Source organism: Ylistrum balloti, unplaced genomic scaffold, assembly GCF_031769215.1.
Source record: "Ylistrum balloti isolate Yb309-2 unplaced genomic scaffold, AGI_CSIRO_Ybal_v1 Utg370552, whole genome shotgun sequence".
Lineage (NCBI taxonomy): Eukaryota > Metazoa > Mollusca > Bivalvia > Pectinida > Pectinidae > Ylistrum > Ylistrum balloti.
This window is the reverse complement of record NW_026782348.1, coordinates 633434-657097: the sequence shown is the minus strand read 5'-3', so window position 1 is coordinate 657097 and position 23664 is coordinate 633434. Positions and strand designations below refer to the sequence as shown.

At 37.2% G+C, this 23664-nt stretch overlaps 1 protein-coding gene across 1 annotated transcript; it reads left to right on the top strand.

The window, feature by feature from the left end:
* Nucleotides 1–5494: 5494 nt before the first annotated feature.
* LOC132556139 (UDP-GlcNAc:betaGal beta-1,3-N-acetylglucosaminyltransferase-like protein 1) lies at nucleotides 5495–20196 on the top strand. Its single transcript, XM_060220527.1, has 12 exons — nucleotides 5495–5643; nucleotides 7612–7728; nucleotides 10045–10144; nucleotides 11159–11223; nucleotides 11648–11713; nucleotides 12113–12208; nucleotides 13443–13538; nucleotides 14741–14865; nucleotides 16454–16589; nucleotides 18120–18188; nucleotides 19315–19389; nucleotides 19817–20196. The coding sequence occupies exons 1-12, from the start codon at nucleotides 5536–5538 to the stop codon at nucleotides 19895–19897; spliced, it is 1134 nt and encodes a 377-aa protein (XP_060076510.1). The 5' UTR covers nucleotides 5495–5535; the 3' UTR covers nucleotides 19898–20196.
* Nucleotides 20197–23664: the final 3468 nt, after the last annotated feature.

Here is a 23664-nt window from a genome sequence, read left to right as displayed (position 1 = left end):
GTAAAGCATTTTTTTATGTAAATAGATATGTATTTATGTAATATATATGTACCTGTAATTACAAATTTGTTGAGCATTTGAGCAGAACTTTGTGATCAAATACATATTAACTGAATAGAATTTAATCCTACCATTTGTATATATTTATTGTATTTATGTTTATTGTAGCGGAGCCTGATGCTGATGTGTCATTACTGTCTATATTTGTCCATGTTTTAGTTGAGATACAGTTTTATGAACTTCACATGGACTTTCATGCTAGATCAAATTTCCATTGCTTTTTTAAAACAGATCTGTTTGACCCTGATTTATTGATGGAAGTGATAAGATACTTTCTCCAAGCTCCCTGTGACTTTCATGCCTCAGTCATTTTATCACATAAATCATATTTTAAGGATGTCTATCTTTCAGGATTTTATTCCATTTAGAAAAAGAAAACTTCAGAGATAACCTAAATTATTCAAATGTATTGGTAGAACCTCAGCTGGGAAATATCTGATAGAATATAGAACCCCTCGAAAATAACCAAAATTAGCGACAATTAGAAATCCCACAAAAAGTATTGACATTAGTGAAAGGATAACCCCTTTAAAAAACAAAACAATGAGAAAAAAACAAAAAAGAATGAAATTAGAGAAAAATATGATCTCTCAAAAATCACCAGAAGTAATGATATATAGAACACCTTAAAAATAACCAAAATAAATGAAACACAATACCTATTAAAAATAACATGTACTGATGAAATATAGAAACCTTTAAAAACAACCAAAATTAGTGAAAACAGAATCCCTCAAAAAGAACTACTAGGACAATGCTAGAATTTAGTAGTATTCCAGGTTTTGTTTTTATAACCCACCGCATTTGGCTAGAGAATGTATTTATGAATGACTTGCCTGGACAGCTCTGATTGTTATTTGTGTGAAAGTTGCTTTGAAATCTCTGTACAGAATAGTTGTCATTGTCAAAAGAGAATCAATGTTTATGGGTAGTAAATTAGAAAGTGGTTCACTGACACAAGTAATTTTGGACAAATGATGACTGCTTGACTGACCAACAATTGTTATGCTGTGCTCCTGTCTGTTCCAGAGGCCTTGCCCAACTGTGGACGTACAGTGGTTATGTTCCTTGGAGTCAGGGATAATTTAGGCATAACCCCCCACCCACCCCCTGTGCTTTCTGAACACAGATTGCTTTGGTTGGAGAAAACATAGAACCTGGAACTTTCCAGCCAAGGTATTGGTTAAAACAAGTTTTCAGGTTTAATGCACATAGATTTCATGAACGCATGACATAGTATTGTCCACCGTCCTTACATATGCTAATCTGCCCTCTACAACATAAACTGTATGGTGTTTGTACTACTGAAATCTCCCATGAGAGAGGTTACCCACCCTCTACAACATAAACTGTATGGTGTTTGTACTACTGAAATCTCCCATGAGAGAGGTTACCCACCCTCTACAACATAAACTGTATGGTATTTGTACTTCTGAAATCTCCCCATTACCTGCCCTCTACAACATAAACTGTATGGTGTTTGTACTACTGAAATCTCCCATGAGAGAGGTTACCCACCCTCTACAACATAAACTGTATGGTATTTGTACTTCTGAAATCTCCCATGAGAGAGGTTACCCACCCTCTACAACATAAACTGTATGGTGTTTGTACTTCTGAAATCCATCAAGAGATAGGCTACCTAACCTCTACCACAGATATTGCATGGTGTTGTACTTCTGAAATCTCCCCATTACCTGCAGCCCTCTACAGTGTATTCTGTATGTACAACAAATCTTCATTTAGTATTATACAAATTCTTTGGTGATGTTCAATGTTGAAAACATAGAGTCTTGCACTGTAATATTTCTTATGATAGTCCCACACATCTTGACCCCTTGATATTAAATCATATTGGTAACCCTATAAATATTGTACCTGCTGTGGTGGTAACCCTATACATACTGTACCTGCTGTGGTGGTAACCCTATACATACTGTACCTGCTGGTGGTAACCCCATACATATTGTACCTTCTGATGGTAACCCCACACATATTGTACCTTCTGATGGTAACCCCACACATATTGTACCTTCTGATGGTAACCATATACATATTGTACCTTCTGATGGTAACCCCATACATATTGTACCTTCTGATGGTAACCCCATACATATTGTACCTTCTGATGACAACCCCATACATATTGTACCTTCTGATGGTAACCCCATACATATTGTACCTTCTGATGGTAACCCCACACATATTGTACCTTCTGATGGTAACCCCATACATATTGTACCTTCTGATGGTAACCCCACACATATTGTACCTTCTGATGGTAACCCTATACATATTGTACCTTCTGATGGTAACCCTATACATATTGTACCTTCTGATGGTAACCCTATACATATTGTACCTTCTGATGGTAACCTTATACATATTGTACCTTCTGATGGTAACCCTATACATACTGTACCTGCTGGTGGTAACCCCATACATATTGTACCTTCTGATGGTAACCCTATACATATTGTACCTTCTGATGGTAACCCCATACATATTGTACCTTCTGATGGTAACCCTATACATATTTTACCTTCTGATGGTAACCCCACACATATTGTACCTTCTGATGGTAACCCCATACATATTGTACCTTCTGATGGTAACCCCATACATATTGTACCTTCTGATGGTAACCCCACACATATTGTACCTTCTGATGGTAACCCCATACATATTGTACCTTCTGATGGTACATCCTTCTGATGGTAACCCTATACATATTGTACCTTCTGATGGTAACCCTATACATATTGTACCTTCTGATGGTAACCCTATACATATTGTACCTTCTGATGGTAACCCTATACATATTGTACCTTCTGATGGTAACCCTATACATATTGTACCTTCTGATGGTAACCCTATACATATTGTACCTTCTGATGGTAACCCTATACATATTGTACCTTCTGATGGTAACCCTATACATATTGTACCTTCTGATGGTAACCCTATACATATTGTACCTTCTGATGGTAACCCCACACAAGTTGAAGGAATGAAAAATACTTGCATTGGAAAAAACAATAATATCTATGATGTAAAGTAATGATAGTGAATTCTGACATTTATTTATCAAGAAAGTGGTTTCTTATACCGTGTGATATACAATGTCAAAATCTGAGGTATCAATTTGAACCGACTGTATATTCCATTGTGAATGTCTCTATATAAAGGGACTTTAAATTCTATTTGTACAACATATAAGCAAGTAAGGTGTATAGGGACCATATGTGTTAGGAACTGTGTGTAAACTGAGGTGCTGTGTAACAGCTTGATGCCTTGAAACCTTCATATCCAGGAGACATTCCAAACTGTTACACAAGAGTATTGAAAACTTTCAAATTTTATTTTAAATGAATTAGGAGGAACTTATAGAGGAATGTGTCCTCAATGTGGCAATAGAAGTCAGACCTACTGGTTATGAAATAAACACTTCTTTAGAAATCTGTTGTAGTAAAATAAGAAAATTGCAATACATGCATGTACAAAGCCCATTACTTGACTGATGTTCACATCTAGTAAGTGCTGATAAATATATTTTTTATATTGAATTTCATGTTCTTAATATGCACTACTTAATTAAATTACATGTACTGTGATTAATTGGTGGTGACATCTTACTGCAATAAATTGATTTCAGTATAAAAGTTTTCCTCATTGTTGTTTTATCATTTAAATCTGCAACTGAACAAGTCACAAAAGAACCAAGGTAACGTGATACCAAGCATGAGGATCAAGTGAATGATATACCATACAAAGGCTAAATGAGGTGAATAGTTCACCATCTGTAGGCTAAACAAAACCAATGATTTACCACTCATAGGCGAAACAAAGTTAATGGTTTATCATTCTTGGGCAAAAAAAAAACAAAAAATGAACTGTTTACAATTCATAGGCTAAACAAAACAAGAGACTCGGAGGGCCTGTATTACTCACCCGACTTTATTTGCTGATTTTTTCTTAATCCCAACTAAAAGAAAAGAAAATGAGATTTAAAGGTCTGTATCTACATGTATTGTTCCCATTAAACCCCAACCTTCTACACACAGGGGCCTGGGTCACTGAAGCCTTTTATACAATCTCCTTTACCAAATGCTTCCGATCCAATTGGGATTGTCTCTCACATCCCACAGTAGATCCTGTATACAAAACAGATTCTCTTTCATCCAAGGATGCTAGAGACCAGATTGGGACAGAATACTTACATTCTTATAGAAAAAGAAGGATTTTAAAAATTTACTCTATTTCCAATATTTGGCCCCACCTCTCCAGCCCCAGGTGGGCAAAATTTACAATTATATACAAAATTAAGTCCCCTTCACTACGGGATGTCTCGTAGAAAAAACTTATGTCAGAAACATGACATTGCTACAGAAGAAGAATTTTACTGCTGCAATTTACTCTATTTTCCCTATTGGACCCTGCTTGTCCCATCCCAGCAGGCCAAGACAAGTGCAAAGTATTCTGATGTTCTATCAACTTTTTTTCATATCAGGTTAGAGTCTGCTCTAAGCCGATAAAAAATGTTGATTGAACGTCAGAATAATTCAGACTAGGAAAAGATCTACAAACTTAACAAAATTGTTTCCACTTCACCTAGAATTGTTCAAACCAAATTGTGACAGCTGAATCCTAACATTCCTACAGATGAGGGGTTTTAAAGAATTTGCATTTTTTCCCCACATCTAAAATGCTTCAGACCAAAGTTGGACAAAATCAAATAACTCCTACAGAAGAAGAATTTTAAATAATATAGTTAAATTTCCTCTTTTTGACCCTGAATCCCAAGGAGGTCAGACAAACCGTTTATACAAATTTAGTTCACTTCAGGGTCCACCCCAAAGGATGCTTCTTACCAATTTCAATCAAAGTAAAAAAAAGAAAAATAAAGACCATGCAGATAAGCTAACAACCCTGTTTATAATTCATGGGCTAAATAAAGCCAGCTGTTTACTATTACTAATCATAGGACAGCACTTTATATATAATTATTTCACTTGACTTGGTTGGGGCGTTTTTGCCTCATTTTGGAAAGAAAATTGGGTGAATTAACAGGGAAGGAAATTTTCATAAGTATCTTGCAAATGTTTGGAATTTTACTTAAATATGGTTCGTACTGTGTCTTTTTGCCTTGCAGAACTATATCTAAATCTGTACTTTTTGTAAGACATGTATCGGTAAAGTATATTTTTTAACGAAGAGCATTTTTTCATAAATAAATGATTGAATAAAAATGACTGTTTGCAGAGAGGTAGAGATCAGTCTAATTTCTTCCCAGTTTGGTTTCGAACTCAATTTACGTCCAAATTTGATCAGGAGTTAGCGTCAAGAGCGCATGCGTAGCTAAAGCTACTTTCACTTTGACACACGAGTACTTCAACATGCGTTTCACCTACTGTTCGTCTAATAGCAGTGTAAAAACGATTGTTTTATAATTTTGATAGTTGATTAGTATTTATTATGCGCTCACTGTGTCTACGATTGGCAGTTCCTGAGACGTGTACGAGAACCACGCGTTTGGTGGCATTGATGTGCAACATGTGTTCCCGGAAAATGGCGATAGACGTGGTATGGTATTTAGTACAGTTATATTAGTAGGATTTTTAAGGAAAATTAATGAATGCAAGCTGAAAGCCACTATATCCATATAAGCAATATATAAACAGTGAGGAAATTTACACCATCCGGTACAATATATGTACATAGCTATGCAGAACCAACTGTTAAATTAGAATTTAAACATACAATGTAGCAACGACTATTTTTCCAGTGTTCATCAAACAATACTTCGAAATGGTAAACACCGATGATATGTGTCGATGAATTGTTCCATATATCTACTTTTCTGTGACTGTAGAAATTTCTTCTGATATTGAGGTTACAACGTTTTGGGTTTTTTTACGAATCTTTTCTAAATGATCCCTCCTTTTACTTCAGGTGTCCATTTGGAAAAAAGTTTTCTGTTACTCTATAATCATAAATTTGTTTCACTCTTCTGAAAACATTAACGATATCCTCACTGATTCTGTGATGTTGAAGTGTTAAGAAATTTAATCTCTTCAGGCGTTCCTCATTCTTAAGTCCAGGGATTATTTTTGTAGCCTTCTTCTGTACTTTCTCAATCAGTGTGATATCAGCAACTCCAGATGGACTCCATACACTTACTTACTGCATACTCATGGTGTGGTCTTACAATGGCTTTGAACAATAATCTGAACATTGACTCATAAAGATGAACAAGCGGTCTTCTTTTCAGTACAACTGTACTATCTGCCTTGTTAACAATAATATGTAGATGTGTTTTGAAATTTAATTAAAAAATTAAATATTAGAGATTCAACACGTTGCGTATGACTCGCCTATGTAGTGAAGCAGACTAAGACCTTCTATATGTACATCTCAGAAAACTGATGCTATACATTGATCTGTTTATGAAATATGTGTGCCTACTAAAATATCATCACCCCAGGTATTTCAAATATTAAACTTTCGATGTATGTGTGTCCATAGAGTATACCTAATATTACGAGGTTGATATTGATGTGTTGTGTCTCTTCAGTGGTGACAAGTAGGATGAGTCAGTGGATTCATGAAGTGTTCAGAGACAGGCAGATGGGGAGTGGTGATATTCTAAGATGATAAGGAAAGGGAAAGGGTATAGTCTGAAGGATCATTACTGCTATAAAAGGAGTTAAAACTTCATACTACATGTAGAAGGGGTACAGGCCTGGTATCCACTTCATACTACATGTAGAAGGAGTACAGACCCCAGGTTAACACTTCATACTACATGTAGAAGGGGTACAGGCCCCAGGTTAACACTTCATACTACATGTAGAAGGGGTACAGGCCTCAGGTTGACACTTCATACTACATGTAGAAGGGGTACAGGCCTCAGGTTAACACTTCATACTACAATGTACATGTAGAAGGGGTACAGGCCCCAGGTTAACACTTCATAGTACATGTAGAAGGGGTACAGACCTCAGGTTAACACTTCATAGTACATGTAGAAGGGGTACAGACCTCAGGTTAACACTTCATACTACATGTAGAAGGGGTACAGTACATGTAGAAGGGGTACAGACCTCAGGTTAACACTTCATACTACATGTAGAAGGGGTACAGGCCTCAGGTTAACACTTCATACTACATGTAGAAGGGGTACAGGCCCCAGGTTAACACTTCATAGTACATGTAGAAGGGGTACAGACCTCAGGTTAACACTTCATACTACAATGTACATGTAGAAGGGGTACAGACCTCAGGTTAACACTTCATACTACATGTAGAAGGGGTACAGGCCCCAGGTTAACACTTCATACTACATGTAGATGAACTACAGGCCCCAGGTCTGGTATACACTTTGAGTTTTGTTCAGGAAGAAACACTGCTGTTTTCTTCATTTTTAAAACTAGGAGTTTTGATCAGGAAGATGTTAAGTATTAGAACTTTAAACAGCTGAAATGACTTTGATAATGTTATAAACTATTCCTGGTCTAAGTAAAACATATTATGTATTTCTGGTTTTGACAGTCTGTTGTGATGCCTGTGTACAATGGAGACCAGTGGCTGGCAGAATCTCTTCAATCTGTATGTAACCAGGAGTTCCAGGGTAGTCTGGAGCTGTCAGTCTACAATGATGCCAGTACAGTAAGTATGGTTAGGGTTTGGTAACTACTAGCTAGGCCTTCCATCAGATAAATGTTAGAGGTGTTAGTATGGTTCTGGTGTGGTTACTCTAGGTCTTCCATCAGATAAATGTTAGAGCTGTTAGTATGGTTCTGGTGTGGTTACTCTAGGCCTTCCATCAGATCAATGTTAGAGCTGTAAGTATGGTTCTGGTGTGGTTACTCCTAGGCCTTCCATCAGATAAATGTTAGAGCTATAAGTATGGTTCTGGTGTAGTTACTCTAGGCCTTCCATCAGATCAATGTTAGAGCTGTAAGTATGGTTCTGGTGTGGTTACTCTAGGCCTTCCATCAAATAAATGTTAGAGCTGTAAGTATGGTTCTGGTGTGGTAACTACTAGGCCTTCCATCAGATCAATGTTAGAGCTGTAAGTATGGTTCTGGTGTGGTTACTCCTAGGCCTTCCATCAGATAAATGTTAGAGCTGTAAGTATGGTTCTGGTGTGGTTACTCCTAGGCCTTCCATCAGATCAATGTTAGAGGTGTAAGTATGGTTCTGGTGTGGTTACTCTAGGCCTTCCATCAGATCAATGTTAGAGCTGTAAGTATGGTTCTGGTGTGGTTACTCCTAGGCCTGCCATCAGATCAATGTTAGAGCTGTAAGTAACTCCTAGGCCTTCCATCAGATCAATGTTAGAGCTGTGAGTGTGGTTCTGGTGTGGTTACTCCTAGGCCTTCCATCAGATCAATGTTAGAGCTGTAAGTATGGTTCTGGTGTGGTTACTCTAGGCCTTCCATCAGATCAATGTTAGAGCTGTAAGTATGGTTCTGGTGTGGTTACTCTAGGCCTTCCATCAGATCAATGTTAGAGCTGTGAGTGTGGTTCTGGTGTGGTTACTCCTAGGCCTTCCATCAGATCAATGTTAGAGGTGTAAGTATGGTTCTGGTGTGGTTACTCCTAGGCCTTCAATCAGATCAATGTTAGAGGTGTAAATATGGTTCTGGTGTGGTTACTCCTAGGCCTTCCATCAGATCAATGTTAGAGGTGTAAGTATGGTTCTGGTGTGGTTACTCCTAGGCCTTCCATCAGATCAATGTTAGAGCTGTAAGTATGGTTCTGGTGTGGTTACTCCTAGGCCTTCTATCAGATAAATGTTAGAGGTGTTAGTATGGTTCTGGTGTGGTTACTCTAGGCCTTCCATCAGATCAATGTTAGAGCTGTAAGTATGGTTCTGGTGTGGTTACTCCTAGGCCTTCCATCAGATCAATGTTAGAGCTGTAAGTATGGTTCTGGTGTGGTTACTCCTAGGCCTTCCATCAGATCAATGTTAGAGCTGTAAGTATGGTTCTGGTGTGCTTACTCCTAGGCCTTCCATCAGATAAATGTTAGAGGTGTTAGTATGGTTCTGGTGTGGTTACTCCTAGGCCTTCCATCAGATAAATGTTAGAGGTGTTAGTATGGTTCTGGTGTGGTTACTCCTAGGCCTTCCATCAAATCAATGTTAGAGCTGTAAGTATGGTTCTGGTGTGGTAACTCCTAGGCCTTCCATCAGATCAATGTTAGAGGTGTAAGTATGGTTCTGGTGTGGTTACTCTAGGTCTTCCATCAGATCAATGTTAGAGCTGTAAGTATGGTTCTGGTGTGGTTACTCCTAGGCCTTCCATCAGATCAATGTTAGGGCTGTAAGTATGGTTCTGGTGTGGTTACTCCTAGGCCTTCCATCAGATCAATGTTAGGGCTGTAAGTATGGTCCTGGTGTGGTTACTCCTAGGCCTGCCATCAGATCAATGTTAGAGCTGTAAGTATGGTTCTGGTGTGGTAACTCCTAGGCCTTCCATCAGATCAATGTTAGGGCTGTAAGTATGGTTCTGGTGTGGTTACTCTAGGCCTTCTATCAGATCAATGTTAGAGCTGTAAGTATGGTTCTGGTGTGGTTACTCCTAGGCCTTCCATCAGATCAATGTTAGGGCTGTAAGTATGGTTCTGGTGTGGTTACTCCTAGGCCTGCCATCAGATCAATGTTAGAGCTGTAAGTATGGTTCTGGTGTAGTTACTCTAGGCCTTCCATCAGATCAATGTTAGAGCTGTAAATATGGTTCTGGTGTGGTAACTCCTAGGCCTGCCATCAGGTCAATGTTAGAGCTGTAAGTATGGTTCTGGTGTGGTAACTCCTAGGCCTTCCAACAGATCAATGTTAGAGCTTTTATTGTCACTTAAATTTCATATATTTCTTTTGTTTTAATTTGTTGACATACCGTAATGATATACATATATTGATGGTAGTAAGTTAGCAGCCATTATGTAGTACTATAGTTTACACCTGTTCATATTTTCCAGGATAAGTCCATGGAACGTGTCCAGGAATGGGCTGACATTCTCAAGAAAAAAGATGTCCATGTCACAATCTCAGAAAATACATCTGACTCACCTAGGGGAGGTAAGGACATCACTGAGTATCTAACACATAACTCTGTTACTAGTCACCCTTAGTTTTGTATGTGTGTGAAATTATTATATCATGTTAACTTTAAAATTGTAGAAGCGAATGTTATTCCATTGCTATATGTACATTGTACAGACTTAATATGCTTCATTAAATGACTAATGACAGTCCTATACAGGACATGGAAACAAAGCTTGAAATCTCTTTTTGGAAAATTTCAATGTAATGCCATTGGAAATCAGGTTGGTGCTAAAGAATTAAATTATATTCTGTGGTCTTGTGACTGTATATTATGCTAGATTACAATGTTTACAGAAAATAGGAGGACATTGTTTATTTCAGTGTGAATAGAACAAAAACATTGAATTACAAAATGAACTTTATCAGTTCTCTCTGAATATTTGATTTTATTATAAATTCATACATTTGACTATTTTTTTTCATTCATTGTACTCTATAATATGAATATAAATAATAAATGCTGGTACATGTGCTCCACACATCTACATTTTGCACATGTATGTCCACTAAATCACATGTTAACCTACACAGTATATTTGTGCTTTCTGACATCAAAGTGTTGCTTTATTTAGGAAGAAGAATATGTATAAACCTGGTAAATACTAGCCACAATATACTGCTCAAATAGAAACTTTTCTTTGGCTGGATCAGTTGAGCATCAGACTACAATGCTAGAGGTTGTGGGTTCAAATCCCAGTGAATGCATTGAAATAAATGATGACCTCTCTCACATGCCCAAGGTCAGCTTTAGAGATTGTCTGTATTCTTCCATCGGCTGAGTGTAAGACTGAAGAGCCAGAGGTCCCAGTTTGAATCCTAGGAGAGGCATTGAAATTAATAAAAACTGTGTTACAAAAGTATGAGTCACCTAGTCCTAATAATAGATAGTTGGAATATTTCATTGAGTCAAATGGAAGGGTGTAACCATGAAAACATTGATTTTTGACGTTAATATTAATACTGTAATTCTGTTTTCCTGTGTTACAGTTGGATTTGCTAAGAACAAGGCAGTACAAGCCAGCTCTGGACGATTCCTCTGCTTCCTGGATGCTGTGAGTTGTTTAAATTCAGAAAATGTCTATCTGTAGTACATGCTTGTAGGCAAGAAAAAAATTGAATACATGTACTAGGGAAAACATAGGATTCTAGCTTGTATCATTTCTCATCTCAATACATACTTTGATCTTTCTTTCTAGTTTCTGTCATCCTGGAAGTAATTAGAATCGGTTACATAATTATGATCTCTTTAATATCTGAAATCTGTTACATGATTAGGATAATTGATGAATGTTGACAAATTGTCTGAAAGTTTCCAAATTCAGCAAAGTGTAATATATATCAGGTTACAAAATTTATTTTTGATATTGATTTTGCAAATAACTTCATCTTTTCAGGAATAAACTTAGATGTTGCCCAATGCAGCAACTGAAATAATGTATGAATATTGAGAATCTCTTTTCTTAAAATTTCAAACAGGATGATGTAATGCATAAGGAACGGGTAGCACGCCAGTATCAGGCAGCCCTCAGCCACCCCAAATGTGTAAGTAAAAGTCACTGTTTATTATATAACTACTCTGTGCAGAGTTATTGTAAATCTTATTTGTTTCCATGTCATGAGATCAATTAGTCTTAAATTGGAATGACATCTCAAGAAAGACTTGCTTTGTGAAAATTCCATAGAATTGATTCATAAATTTCATGAAATCTCTTGTCTAAATTATTTTAATTTATATGAATTCTCAAAAGATATTTAGAAACTATACTTCGCTGCCTATCAGAACATATATGAAAAGTATGTTGTAAATAATTAAAAACTGAGCTTGGACTAAAATATTTGTCTTTCATTGGTAACCAGAGTAAGTGAGTATACTGATTAGATTGATAATACAATGCATGGATATTATCAGCACTCACAGTCTTATTGGTATATGCATTGTAGATTGTAGGATCTAAGTTTCATCGCTTACCTGAGGGGTCCACTGAACGTTACACAAGATGGGCCAACACTATATCTCAGGAACAACTCTATACACAGGTATATACCCATCTGTCTCATGGTAAAACAGCTTTAGTTAGAAGAGATATACATTCAAATGTGTACTTCCCACTGAGAAGATATGTAGTTTGTTTAGGTTTGTTATTTGTGATGTAAAAAAACAGAACATCAAGGAAATACCCACATGGCAACATAATCATAATCCAAGCTCAAATTCCATAAAACTAGAGCAAATCATGAACAAAAGAAAGATTTACACATGGACTCTTGAAAAAGCACAAGGAGAATAAGACCAGGTGTTCCGGAAGAGTAAGCATCTTCTACTTCATTGACGACACCCGACATGTAAATCTTGGTCAATCCAAGGAAGTAACGTCACATCCTCAAATGAGGACAACGTTTACAACAACAGAACCAACAGGCAAACAAACAAGCATCCGATAGGTTCAGCTTCATATCACACAAAGAAATAAAATTTTTCTCAATGAGATCACTATGGTGACCATAAAAATTCCCCATAATTTTCCTCAACCTGCATCTTTTGAACCCCTGTGTTACATATTCGCCAGTCAGTTGAAAACTTCTTGCACGAAAATCATGGTAATTGGAATAGGTCCTTGAATATTGAATTAACTATGACATGCAAATACATAGGTTGGAAATGCAGGGATATTGCTATCCAGAAATTGAAAATTCACAATAGGGAAATTGAAATCATCATGTTTATCATACAGCTTGGTGGAAAGCTGTCAATATTGCTTTCATTATAGGACAAGATCAAGATAAGCAGCTGTTGCAGAAGAGTCTGTCATGTCTTTGATTTCTAATTCTGATGGGGATATATGATGGATGTTGTCAATAAATGAAGTTAAAGATTTCCTAATTTCCCAAGTAAACAACAGTTATATTGGATGAGGTTTATTCAAGTTAGCTGATAGCAGTCCCTTTAATGAAATTTTGTCAGCTGTATTATTAACATCTCTGCTGTACCCCTGAAATCTGTCTGTGAAGAACTTACAACAGTAGGTGATATGAAGAAACTATCTTACCTGAACTAATAGAATTGTTTAATTTCTGTCTGTGTAATACACTCTGTTTTTTTTTTCATTTCCCTATACCCCATATGCTTTATCCACTAGGCCAATCTGATTTTCATTTTAAGAGGGTCTTGCAAGGTTTTTGGACAAATTGCTGAAATTTGGATGTGTCTACATATATTAAGTAATATCAGTACTATATGGTCAATACTCTACATGTCACTGACTGTTACTAGATTTATACCTCTCATGGACCAACCGTGCTGATGCCAACCTGGTTCTGCTCCAGGGATGTTTACAACAAAGTTGGGGGGTTTGATGAGGGAGGAAAGGTAAGTTCGTATTATGATACAACTTATATCTAATTCTATAAAACAAGCTGTAACTGAAGTGAAATGTCAATGAAATGATGAAGACAATCTATGTGAATAATAAACAAATGGTACATGGCCCTGGGTAAAAAAATTGAAGGTTATTGATGGTTAAAGTAATTTAAGTGTTCACTAACTACAGCTGGTTACAGTTATAATTAAATTTGTCAATCCAGCTTCAATTTGTTCCTTTAAATGACTTCTGTAACCATGTTTGGCTGGTAATTTCCCAGGATAAAGTGCAACAACCTTTGTGAGAAGAAATGACCTTGACATATATTAATTGTTGCAGGGATAAAATTTATCAAAATGCTCAAAAGTGAAAGACCTAAAATCATGGTAGTAAACTTATTGGTACCTGGCAGTAGGTTAATAAAGTTTGCCAAATGAATTTGACCTTGGTTCATATTCAAAGTTGCAGTCATCATATTTGCTATAACACTTGAAAGACTTCTGATCAACCAGGTGACCTAGAATGATGATATTTGGTCTATAGCTACCTGGGATAAATCCCAACAAAATTCGAAAGAAATTATCTATATTCAAGATCACAGATATCAAACTTGTTGAATTGAAGTGAATGGACTAGAATCATGTAACTTGTAGGTTCCCTGGATAAAGCTTGAGTAGCTAAATGAAAGATGATGACCTTGACTATGTTCCAGGTCACAGGAGTCAAATTTATTAAGGACTCCAACTGCTTTACCTGCTTATATATTGTAATTATTGAAGAGAGCATCCATCAGCTGTAGACAAATTATGTTAAGTCTGTGATACAAGTCGTTACTAGTCTCACAATTTCTTCAAATACTGTATAGTTGGTAATATTTGAGGGCATTTTAAAACCATTATAATCACAAAGATACTGCAAAATTGAATACCCACCCATCATTTCTACAATAAATGAGAATGTCAGAAAATATTTTATATGACTAGTTCATCAAACTGGCACAACTACAAAAAATTAGCCCCACAAAATTAAACAACTGTAAAGAAGAAATGATAGAGTGCTGTCAATTACAATTATGTATTACTTTGTTACCAAGTAATATTCATGAGAAAAATGCTGAATACCTAGTGAACAATGCAAGCCTATTGAGCCTCTTGTTTCTTTATACTGAAAGGTCAAGTGAATGTCCAGGTGTTGTTTCTGTATTTTCCAGGGAGTACCAGAAGATCTGATATTTTTCTATCGTCACCTTGAGTTGGGCGGTGGTCTGTTTCGTGTTGATGAGGACCTTGTTATGTATAGATACCACCCACAAGCTACTACCTTCTCAGTCCACACGTATGTCAGCTGATTTTCAAATATTACACAAAAGTTCTTTTTTCATCTTTGATCTGCCTTTTAAGTTTTACTTGATAATTGATGTGGTAAATTCAACACATACAAGGGATAATTGATAAGCTGTGAGCCTTGTATTGAAGAAGTTGAGCATGGATTCAGATCTACTATTCCCTGGCTATTAAGGCTGCCCGAAGACTGGTGTCATTTGGTCACTTTATGTTGAAGAGGTAGCACTCTAAAGGAAACAAGGCAAATGACTTTTGCAAAGTGGACAAAATCACTCAAAGATCAGTGATTCAATATTTGTATAAGGAAGGTCTAACACCTAAGGATATCTATACTGATATGGCAGCAACACTAGGGAATGATGCCCCTTCATATGCTATAGTAAAAGTGGGTAGTGGAACTTAGGTGTGGCAGGCAAAGCCTTGGGGATGACGCCCATCATGGAAAGCTTGCTGTTGCAACCTCAGAAATGGCCAATTAAGTCCACGATACTGTTGTGGCTGACAGGAAAGTTACAGAGATATATAGCCAGCACAGCTAGTATTTCACAGGAAAGAGTACATTCCATTCCTACTGAAGATCTTGTAATGAGAAAGTTCTCAGCCCGTTGGGTACCAAAACTTCTGACATGTACAGTAGATCAGAAGTACATCAGGTGGACTTTGTTTTGTGCTAATCTGAACCTTTTAGAGGCAGATCCTGCTATCTTTCTGCAGAGGTTTGTGACTATGGATGAAATGTGGGTCCATCATTTCACCCCAGAGGTCAAACAACAGTCTAAACAATGGAAGCACCCTGTTTCACCCCACCAAAGAAGGCAAAGGCTGTTCCATAAACTGGAAAGATTATTGCCTCGGTTTTCTTGGATGCTGACGGTATTCTGATTGTAGATTGTCTGCAAAAGGGACAATAAATCAATGGCACATATTATGCATCACTTAGGCAGTTAAGACTATGTTGTTCCACCAGGATGATGCCCCTGTTCACAAGTCTGTCATTGCTGTAGCTGTCATTAACGACTGTGGCTTTGAATTGATTGAGCATCTGCCATATTCGTCTGATTTTGCTCCATCAGACTTTCTTCTATCCCAAAATTGAAAAATGACATTTCCGATCCACTTTCAGTCAGATGATGCTGTTATACAATGTACATGAGGTGAAGGACTTTCTGAATCGTCAAGAAAGGGACTTCTTTAAATATGGCATTGAGGCCCTTAAACATCGCTGTCAAAAGTGTATAGATACTGAGTGGAATTATGTTGAAAAATGTGTCCTCGAAAAGTTAAACCCTTTAACATGAAGCTCACAACTTATCAAGCAGTCCTCCTACAGATAAATATTTTGAATTCATGGATGATAATACGGAGCCATATTTTTTGTCAGTTGTCATCTAAAATTGTTTTAGGGATGCTGCAATCCAAAGGATGATGAGCTTGACAGCAGAAATTGTCTTACTGTGTGTACATTAGTGTGTGTGTGCATGTATATGTCAGACATATCATGGACATATGTTTTCAGCCCTTGATGTATCTGTACAGATATCATTCCATGTCCTGTTGCCAATTACTTTTTTGTGATACAGAGATACAATCTGGACACACCGTATGGGAGCCATTCAAGACCAGGTCATTAACAAGTGGTCTTCATTTACTATCTGGAACGCAGGCAAGCAAGGCCGCAAGTTGTACCGCAGCTTATCTAAGGAAAATCAGAAAAAGGTTAGACAATGTGTACTGACCTTGATGTTAAGGTCATCTGGCCTTGTTAGGACATTTGGATTTGGTTGTTATATTTATGATAGTCATGGTAACAGTAAGGAATCACAGGCTGTATCAACATAGCTCGATGAATCATCACACTTACTTATGTTATTTAAGATTCTTTACTCACACACAATGCCATGTTCACGAAGAGGTTGACATACGACACAATATCAAACAATGATATAATAGACAGAAACACTGATACATCGATATAATGATATACAATTCTTTTTACTTGTTAAATATGCCATGATATCAGCTTCACCTCAGTCACATTGATATAATGATATACAATTCTTTTTACTTGTTAAATATGCTGTGATATCAGCTTCACCTCAGTCACATTGATATAATGATATACAATTCTTTTTACTTGTTAAATATGCTGTGATATCAGCTTCACCTCAGTCAGTATCAGTTTTCTACTGGTCAATACCACAGCATGATAACCAAGTAAAAAGTGTGTAACTTTTCTATTATATAATCAAGAAAGATGCATCTGAACTCAAGACAATGTCATATATCCTCATAATTTTTTATTTCGTAACAGAATATTCTAAATAACAAAAGCCTGGTTTATAAATTCAATTCTAGTACATATGGTAATTAATTACATGGCACATTTGTGCAATTATTGTTGGGAAATTATGTGGGAAATTATGTCCTGAAGCCTGTATGGCAGAGACATTTGCAACTACAGAGACACGTAGGTAAGTAGATAGTGACATCTCTGGGTCTGGATGGGATCTCATAATGTCATTAACCTCACCATCATCAAAAGTATTAACTAAATTATAATCTTGTCTAGCTTGGCAGTAGTTCAAACGTTCAAAGTCTTCCTGCATGCCTTTTCACTTAAACATTCTTCAAATATCTTTACCGATGAATCAGTGGCATGCCTGGTGTTTACCAAAACCTTTTTTATTAATATCTTTTCCACATTTTTCTCCTCCAAGGAGGCAAAGTGCATTTTCTTTTTCCATGCTGGAGAAGCAAATACATCATCTGACTCCACCATTTCAGGTCGTAATTGCGGTAATAGGAGTCCAGATATAAGGGTATTTCCAGATTATATTTTGAGCAGTACCTGATATTAGCGTGTTTTCTGATATTAACAGGTTGAACTGGAAATAACCAGTTGATATCTGGTGTAAGGGATTCATCCAATGACAGAAGTATTACACACATCAGAGGATTGTATGAAGTACATATTACACATCATGTACAGGTTTTAGAGATATGTATAAGTACCAGAATGTACAGAGTGTATGTGGGGATAGGTCAAATGATTTTACTTGTTGTGTAGACTTAACATTACATCTCAAGATCATACCTGTCTCTACTTATTATGGCATTCAACAATAGTCATTGTGTAGACATTTGTATCTAAGGCCAGTTTCATCTTTACAGTCATATTGATATCTGATCACATTTTCTACAGGGAAGTATGATGTTGTGATGCTCATCGTTAGTTTGTTTTTCCAGGTAGCCATGTTCTGTGATGTTGATGAGAAGAAGATCAAGAAAGGAGTTTACATCTTTGAGGAATCAAAGGTTCAGTGCTAATAACGGGTTATGTTTTGTATGTGTTCAAGATATTGTGGATCATTCATGAGTGCATCATTGGTGCTGATTTGTATTGAAATCCAATATCTATAGGACATTTGATAAACTATATTAATGTTTGATATATACTTGACATTTGTTAAACTCTATTGTCATAACATCTACTGACATTTGTTAAACATCTACTGACATTTGTTAAACATCTACTGACATTTGTTAAACATCTACTGACATTTGTTAAACATCTACTGACATTTGTTAAACATCTACTGACATTTGTTAAACATCTACTGACATTTGTTAAACTATATTGTCATAACTTCTACTGACATTTGTTAAACATCTACTGACATTTGTTAAACATCTACTGACATTTGTTAAACATCTACTGACATTTGTTAAACTATATTGTCATAACATCTACTGACATTTGTTAAACATCTACTGACATTTGTTAAACATCTACTGACATTTGTTAAACATCTACTGACATTTGTTAAACATCTACTGACATTTGTTAAACATCTACTGACATTTGTTAAACTATATTGTCATAACATCTACTGACATTTGTTAAACATCTACTGACATTTGTTAAACATCTACTGACATTTGTTAAACATCTACTGACATTTGTTAAACATCTACTGACATTTGTTAAACATCTACTGACATTTGTTAAACTATATTGTCATAACATCTACTGACATTTGTTAAACATCTACTGACATTTGTTAAACATCTACTGACATTTGTTAAACATCTACTGACATTTGTTAAACATCTACTGACATTTGTTAAACATCTACTGACATTTGTTAAACATCTACTGACATTTGTTAAACATCTACTGACATTTGTTAAACATCTACTGACATTTGTTAAACTTTATTGACATTGGATATCTACAGACATTTTCTAATTGTATTAACATGGACATCTGGTGGATATTTTCTAATCTTTGTCGACTTTGATTATCTACTAGTTATTTTAAGTGCTAATATTGGATGGGTGTTTGGTCCTTGCTCATATATGTTAGATATTTCCTTGAAAGATCATGATCCATTTAACACAAAATTCCTCTTCCTTAGCAACTTCTGTTTGTTCTTGACAGGAGAAGCCAAAGCCCACCGTTCCAATCAAGCACTTCAGCAAAGCTACCAAACCCTTTCTCATCTGTGTCAAAATGGTATGTTAAAATGGTATGTTAAAATGGTATGTTAAAATGGTATGTTAAAATGGTATGTTAAAATGGTATGTTAAAATGACTCAAAATCTGATTATTGTACATGTATTATGACATTACAGTGTACTTCATCAAGGTTTTGCATGTGGTGCCTGGTTTCGTCTCAATGTATCTTTCAAGATATGGTACTCATTTTCAGATATCAAAAAACTACAGGGAATTTTACAAAGCATTTAAATAATTGTGGGTTTAAATGGTACCATTTAAAGAGCAATTAAATAATTATTTTATGTAAAATACATTCATTAGTAACTTAAAGTATTTAAGTATCAAGGAATGGAAATGTCTTGTTTCTTCACATATTTTACAAAGCATTTAGTAAATAAATGTAGGATATGACTGAAGGAAATCTGTTGTTTTTGTGTTGTAGGATATGACTGAAGGAAAACTAGAGGAGAATATAAAATCTCTTAACCTGAAGGAAGGTGTGGATTTCTTTCACTTCAACTGAGAATCTCTCACCCTCAAAATAGATGTGGATTTCTTTCACCTGAAATGAGAATTTCTCAGCCTGGAGGGAGATGTGAATTCCTTTCACTGGAAATGAGACTTTCTCAGCCTGGAGGAAGATGTGAATTGCTTTCACTAGAAATGAGACTTTCTCAACCTGGAGGAAGATGTGAATTGCTTTCACTGGAAATGAGACTTTCTCAACCTGGAGGGAGATGTGAATTCCTTTCAGTGGAAATGAGACTTTCTCAACCTGGAGGGAGATGTGAATTCCTTTCAGTGGAAATGAGACTTTCTCAACCTGGATGTGAATTGGTTTCAGTGGAAATGAGACTTTCTCAACCTGGAGGGAGATGTGAATTCCTTTCAGTGGAAATGAGACTTTCTCAGCCTGGAGGGAGATGTGAATTGCTTTCAGTGGAAATGAGACTTTCTCAGCCTGGAGGAGGGTGTAAATTCCTTTCACTGGAAATGAGACTTTCTCAGCCTGGAGGAGTGTGTAAATTTCTGATGGATGAAGAATTAATACAGGGTCTCTGTCAATTCAGTTTGGGATTTTAGATGTTATACAATTTCATTATTTCAAACTTGTTACAACCTAACGTTGTCCGAACCATTCTTTACACCATTGGATATTTTGATGAAGATGACAATGTGACCACAAGACAATTAAAAATAGACACGTCACACAACATGATTTTGCCTTTAGGCAATGTACAACTTGGATTAAGGCTGTGATTTACAAGTGTTTTCCAACAAGGTGTTAACAGTATGAACACTAATAATGGGTATCATACACAATATAAACTGTGACAAATTCTCTTGGCCTGTCTACATCCCAATATAGGGCCCATGGTGTGAGCTTTGATAGGCTGTCCTGGTCTGCACATGGTATGATCTTTGATAGGCTGTCCTAGCCTGTATACACACCAATATAGGGCACATGGTATGATCTTTGACAGGCTGTCCTAGCCTGTATACACACCAATATAGGGCACATGGTATGATCTTTGATAGGCTGTCCTAGCCTGTATACACCCCAATATAGGGCCCATGGTATGATCTTTGATAGACTGTCCTAGCCTGTAAACCCCAATATAGGGCCCATGGTATGATCTTTGATAGACTGTCCTAGCCTGTAAACCCCAATATAGGGCCCATGGTATGATCTTTGATAGGCTGTCCTAGCCTGTATACACACAATATAGGGCCCATGGTATGATCTTTGATAGACTGTCCTAGCCTGTAAACCCCAATATAGGGCACATGGTATGATCTTTGATAGGCTGTCCTAGCCTGTATACACCCCAATATAGGGCCCATGGTATGATCTTTGATAGACTGTCCTAGCCTGTAAACCCCAATATAGGGCCCATGGTATGATCTTTGATAAGCTGTCCTAGCCTGTATGCATTCCAATATAGGGCCCATGGTATGATCTTTGAAAGGCTGTCCTAGCCTGTATGCATTCCAATATAGGGCCCATGGTATGATCTTTGATAGACTGTCCTAGCCTGTAAACCCCAATATAGGGCACATGGTATGATCTTTGAAAGGCTGTCCTAGCCTGTATGCATTCCAATATAGGGCACATGGTATGATCTTTGATAGGCTGTCCTAGCCTGTATACGCCCCAATATAGGGCCAATGGTATGATCTTTGATAAACTGTCCTAGCCTGTAAACCCCAATATAGGGCACATGGTATGATCTTTGAAAGGCTGTCCTAGCCTGTATGCATTCCAATATAGGGCACATGGTATGATCTTTGATAGGCTGTCCTAGCCTGTATACACCCCAATATAGGGCCCATGGTATGATCTGTGATAGACTGTCAAGGCCTGTATACACCACAATATAGGGCACATGGTATGATCTTTGATAGGCTGTCCTAGCCTGTATACACCACAATATAGGGCACATGGTATGATCTTTGATAGGCTGTCCTAGCCTGTATACACCACAATATAGGGCACATGGTATGATCTTTGATAGGCTGTCCTAGCCTGTATACACCACAATATAGGGCCCATGGTATGATCTGTGATAGACTGTCCTAGCCTGTATACACCACAATATAGGGCACATGGTATGATCTTTGATAGGCTGTCCTAGCCTGTATACACCACAATATAGGGCACATGGTATGATCTTTGATAGGCTGTCCTAGCCTGTATACACCACAATATAGGGCACATGATATGATCTTTGATAGGCTGTCCTAGCCTGTATACACCACAATATAGGGCACATGGTATGATCTTTGATAGGCTGTCCTAGCCTGTATACACCACAATATAGGGCCCATGGTATGATCTGTGATAGACTGTCAAGGCCTGTATACACCACAATATAGGGCACATGGTATGATCTTTGATAGGCTGTCCTAGCCTGTATACACACAATATAGGGCACATGGTATGATCTTTGATAGGCTGTCCTAGCCTGTATACACCACAATATAGGGCACATGATATGATCTTTGATAGGCTGTCCTAGCCTGTATACACCACAATATAGGGCACATGGTATGATCTTTGATAGGCTGTCCTAGCCTGTAAACCCCAATATATGGCCCATGGTATGATCTTTGATAGGTTGTCCTAGCCTGTATGCATTCCAATATAGGGCACATGGTATGATCTTTGATAGTCTGTTCTAGCCTGTATACATCCCAATATATGGCCCATGGTATGATCTTTGATAGTCTGTCCTAGCCTGTAAACACCCCAATATAGGGCCCATGGTATGATCTTTGATAGGCTGTCCTAGCCTGTAAACACCCCAATATAGGGCCCATGGTATGATCTTTGATAGGCTGTCCTAGCCTGTATACACACAAATATAGGGCCCATGGTATGATCTGTGATAGACTGTCAAGGCCTGTATACACCCCAATATAGGGCACATGGTATGATCTTTGATAGGCTGTCCTAGCCTGTATACACCCCAATATAGCGCCCATGGTATGATCTTTGATAGGCTGTCCTAGCCTGTATGCATTCCAATATAGGGCACATGGTATGATCTTTGATAGGCTGTCCTAGCCTGTATACACCCCAATATAGCGCCCATGGTATGATCTTTGATAGGCTGTCCTAGCCTGTATACACCCCAATATAGCGCCCATGGTATGATCTTTGATAGGCTGTCCTAGCCTGTATACACCCCAATATAGCGCCCATGGTATGATCTTTGATAGGCTGTCCTAGCCTGTATACACCCCAATATAGCGCCCATGGTATGATCTTTGATAGGCTGTCCTAGCCTGTATACACCCCAATATAGCGCCCATGGTATGATCTTTGATAGGCTGTCCTAGCCTGTATACACCCCAATATAGCGCCCATGGTATGATCTTTGATAGGCTGTCCTAGCCTGTATACACCCCAATATAGCGCCCATGGTATGATCTTTGATAGGCTGTCCTAGCCTGTATACACCCCAATATAGCGCCCATGGTATGATCTTTGATAGGCTGTCCTAGCCTGTATACACCCCAATATAGCGCCCATGGTATGATCTTTGATAGGCTGTCCTAGCCTGTATACACCCCAATATAGGGCCATGGTAATAAAACACAATGGACTATCCTGAGCTTTCTAATTTTCTCTTCAAATAATTCATTATATTTAGGCTATGTAATATTTAATAGACTATCAATAGGGGTTCATTTAAGCAATATTTATTTGTGTTTAAGCCTGGAGAATATGAATGATATTCTTGCAGAAATTTTGTCAGTTATAAGATGTATAGTCCTTTTGGCAAG